The 3,242-nt window shown below is 35.2% G+C and overlaps 1 protein-coding gene across 1 annotated transcript in view; it reads right to left on the bottom strand.

Moving 5' to 3' along the window:
• THOC2 (THO complex 2) overlaps positions 1–3,242 on the bottom strand; it is a 159,277-nt gene that overhangs the window by 43,862 nt on the left and 112,173 nt on the right. Inside the window, exons 13-15 of the mRNA XM_006862851.1 lie at positions 2,230–2,271; positions 1,005–1,135; positions 806–907 (exon numbers count right to left, since the gene is read on the bottom strand). Coding sequence (XP_006862913.1) covers positions 806–907; positions 1,005–1,135; positions 2,230–2,271 — 275 coding nt within the window. The remainder of the gene's footprint in view (positions 1–805; positions 908–1,004; positions 1,136–2,229; positions 2,272–3,242) is intronic.

Raw genomic sequence — 3,242 nt, 5'->3', positions numbered from 1 at the left:
CGGCAATAACATTAGTGAAGTATGCACACCATAGAATGGTCAAACCATTCAAGAACAAAAGCGCAGCATTTACCCAAAGAAAAAATTCAGAATGATTAGGAAAGAAGGAGGAAAGGAAGCAAGAAACACAGGGAGGCTGTGGGATAAGTGACGATGCATTGAGTGAATTGCAATCATCGATATGAAATGAAGTGTATGACTTGTTGAATATAAAATCGATGATCTGGTCTGCAAACCTTCACTCAATTCAAAATAAAAATTTTCTAAAAAGAGTCTCTAACTCCTTATGGAGACAGTGTTACATAATGCCATTAAAGTTTTGCTAAGAAATATAATAGTTTTATTAAAATAACTTCTAGCAGAATAAATTACTAGAATAGTGATATCCTCACACACAACTATTGAAAAGTTATTATGCAAACTGAGCAAAATATGTATGCATCAAGGAGTATTTTCAGATTTTATACGTATGGAAACATGAAACTATTAAAAGATTAACGTAGTAGTCAAAACCATGGGAGAAAGATGAGGCTTTCTAATCCTGCTATGATGTAAAGCCTCAGAAACCCTACACAGGCTCACTATGAGTCAGTACTGACTTAGTGGCACTTAACAACAGTAGTCAAAATGAATTACAACCACAACACTTGATAGCCAATTTATCTGCAAGATATAATCAGTTGTAATATTAGCAAACATTCATGAACTTCTTCAAAACTGACATTCAGATTTAAGTTAGCGGAAAGAAAATAAATTAGATCCAGATATATTTATGATAACATGTAGAAAAAGAAAGAAAACTTACTTCATGATATATTTGGCTCTGTCTATTGTTTGAGCTTTAACTTTTACTAAAAGTGGGTGACTGTTATAAGTTTCATTCTTCCACTGGCCATACAGACGATATCTTAAAAAGGAAAGAATTAAGATAAAGTGTTAAAAACACTTAAAGGTTAATATACTAGAACTCTGTTAACAGAAGTTAAAAATGTAAAAGTATTTACCTATGCTGATATGGAAATGTTTTAAACATTCCCCATAGTTCCTCAGACATACAAGCATTGCAGTCCATCAAAGAAAGAGATGGAAGTAGTACCTGGTCAGTTATGCTAAGCAAACAGCTAAGGATAACTTCCTAAGCAGGGAAGAAAAAATATTTCAGTAAGAAGTAATTGCCTATGCACAGTAACTGCCCCGCCCCCAATATAAATTTATGACCATATTGAATAAACTTCCATTCCTTGTTCTGTTAACACCCAGTATCCAATTCTCCCATCCTATCACTGGCCACTGGCGTTTTCATGCCTATTTATGTTTCTCTAGATAGCAAATCTAAGGAGCCCTGGTGACGTGGTGAGTTCTGGATTAAGCTACTAACTGCAAGGTCAGCAGTTCAAATCCACCAGCTGCTTCATGGAAGAAATATGAGGTGTTATGTTCCAGTAGAGATTTAAAGCCTTGGAAACCCTATACAGAATTGCTGAGTCAGAACTGACTCAATAGTACACAGCAGCAGCAGAACAACAAATCTAAGGAGTCCTGGTGGCACCATGCTTAAAGTGCTCAGCTGCTAAAGGCGAAGTCGATGGTTTGAACCTATCAGCCACTCTGCAGAAGAAAGATGTGGCAAACTGCTTCCATTAAGTCTGACAGCCTTTGAAACCTTATGGGATGGTTTTACTCTGTCCTATAGATCGGGCAATGTTTCTTTTTGCTGTGCATAGGGTCACAATGAGTCAGTACTGGCTCTATGGCACCTCAAAACAACAACAACAAACAACATAGAAGTCCTGGTGTGGCAATGTAGGATAAGCACTGGAGGGTTTACTGTAAGATCAGTGGTTCAAATCCACCAGTCACTACTTGGCAACCGTTTAAAACAGAGTTGCTATAAGTAGGAACTGACTCTATTGCAATTAACAACAAATAGAGTCACTATGAGTCAAAATGAACTTGATAGCAAATTTTTTTTTTAAAGGAAAGCAAATGAGGTGAGAGAAGGAAAGGGAATAGATAAAGAATGAGGGGCTTTTATACATCTCTCCTTTCTCAACATGTTAATCCTCATAAAAAGGAGGGTTGTTCATCTTAAAAGACAACTTTGTACAATCTATCAACAGCTACATTCAGCACAAGTACTGTATAATTATTCACCTGTGATTTTAACATGTTCATATAAAATTTGTGTACGCTGTACATAAAACACATTGAACTTTTCTAGTCTCTTACCGTTTTATCTTTATCTTCTTGTTTGCTTCCATCAGACTGAAACTAAAAATTTAAAAAATACTGTAAATAAAATGCAAAATGGTTAAGATGTTGCTATTAAAATTTAGTTTCTCCTTTGAAAGAAGATGTAACTTGTACATAATTGTAAATTGGCTCTTTACTTTTTATACACATGTAGATTTTCAATATAGCCAGTATTACCAGTTTAAATTTTAATTTATATTGCTAACCTCCCAAATCACTCTTGACATCCACAAATTTTAAAGATGAAATCTGTTTGCCAATTCTTTTTTAAACCTCATTATCATAAAACTAAGGAGTCCTTGTGTGGCGCTGTGGGCTAATGTGCAGGACTGCAAAGTCGGTTTGAACCACAAGGTCAGTGTTTCAAGCTCACCAGCTGCTCCTTGGAAAAACTATACAGGGGCACTATGGGTTGGAACTGACTTGACTGCATTTAACATCAACAACAACAATCATAAACCAAAGCGTCCTAAAAGTGATCTAAATAATTATAATAAAATTATAGCTAGTACAATAACTTAATTGTGATTTATTTTTGTCTTTAAGTTTCAGTTTCCCTACTACAGAATTTAAAAAATCGATGTTAAAGCAACAACCGAAACAAAACAAAGAAATACAAATTAAAAACAAAGAAAGTTAAGGCTTTATTTTAATTCACCACCACTGACATCTTCAAGTTCTAGTGTGGAACTGTAGGATAAGCACTGGACCGCAAGGTCAGCAGTTCTAGCTTGCTAACCTTTCCTTGGCAACTCTATACAGATTTGCTATGAGTCAAAACTGACTCAATAGTACTTAACAACAACTTCACTGATAAAGATAAAACCATTGCCTAATTTGGACAAACAATAAAAATGCATGGGCCCAAAGCAATTTACACATATACCAATCCAGATTCCAACGACATTCTTCAAAGAGATGGAAAAAGCAATTACAAACTTTATATGGAAAGGAAAGAGACCCAGGATAAGCAAAGCACTGCTTAAGAA

Source organism: Chrysochloris asiatica, unplaced genomic scaffold (assembly GCF_000296735.1).
Source record: "Chrysochloris asiatica unplaced genomic scaffold, ChrAsi1.0 scaffold00051, whole genome shotgun sequence".
Taxonomy (NCBI): domain Eukaryota; kingdom Metazoa; phylum Chordata; class Mammalia; order Afrosoricida; family Chrysochloridae; genus Chrysochloris; species Chrysochloris asiatica.
Note: the sequence above shows the minus strand (reverse complement) of the source record. Positions and strands in the feature narration are given on the sequence as shown.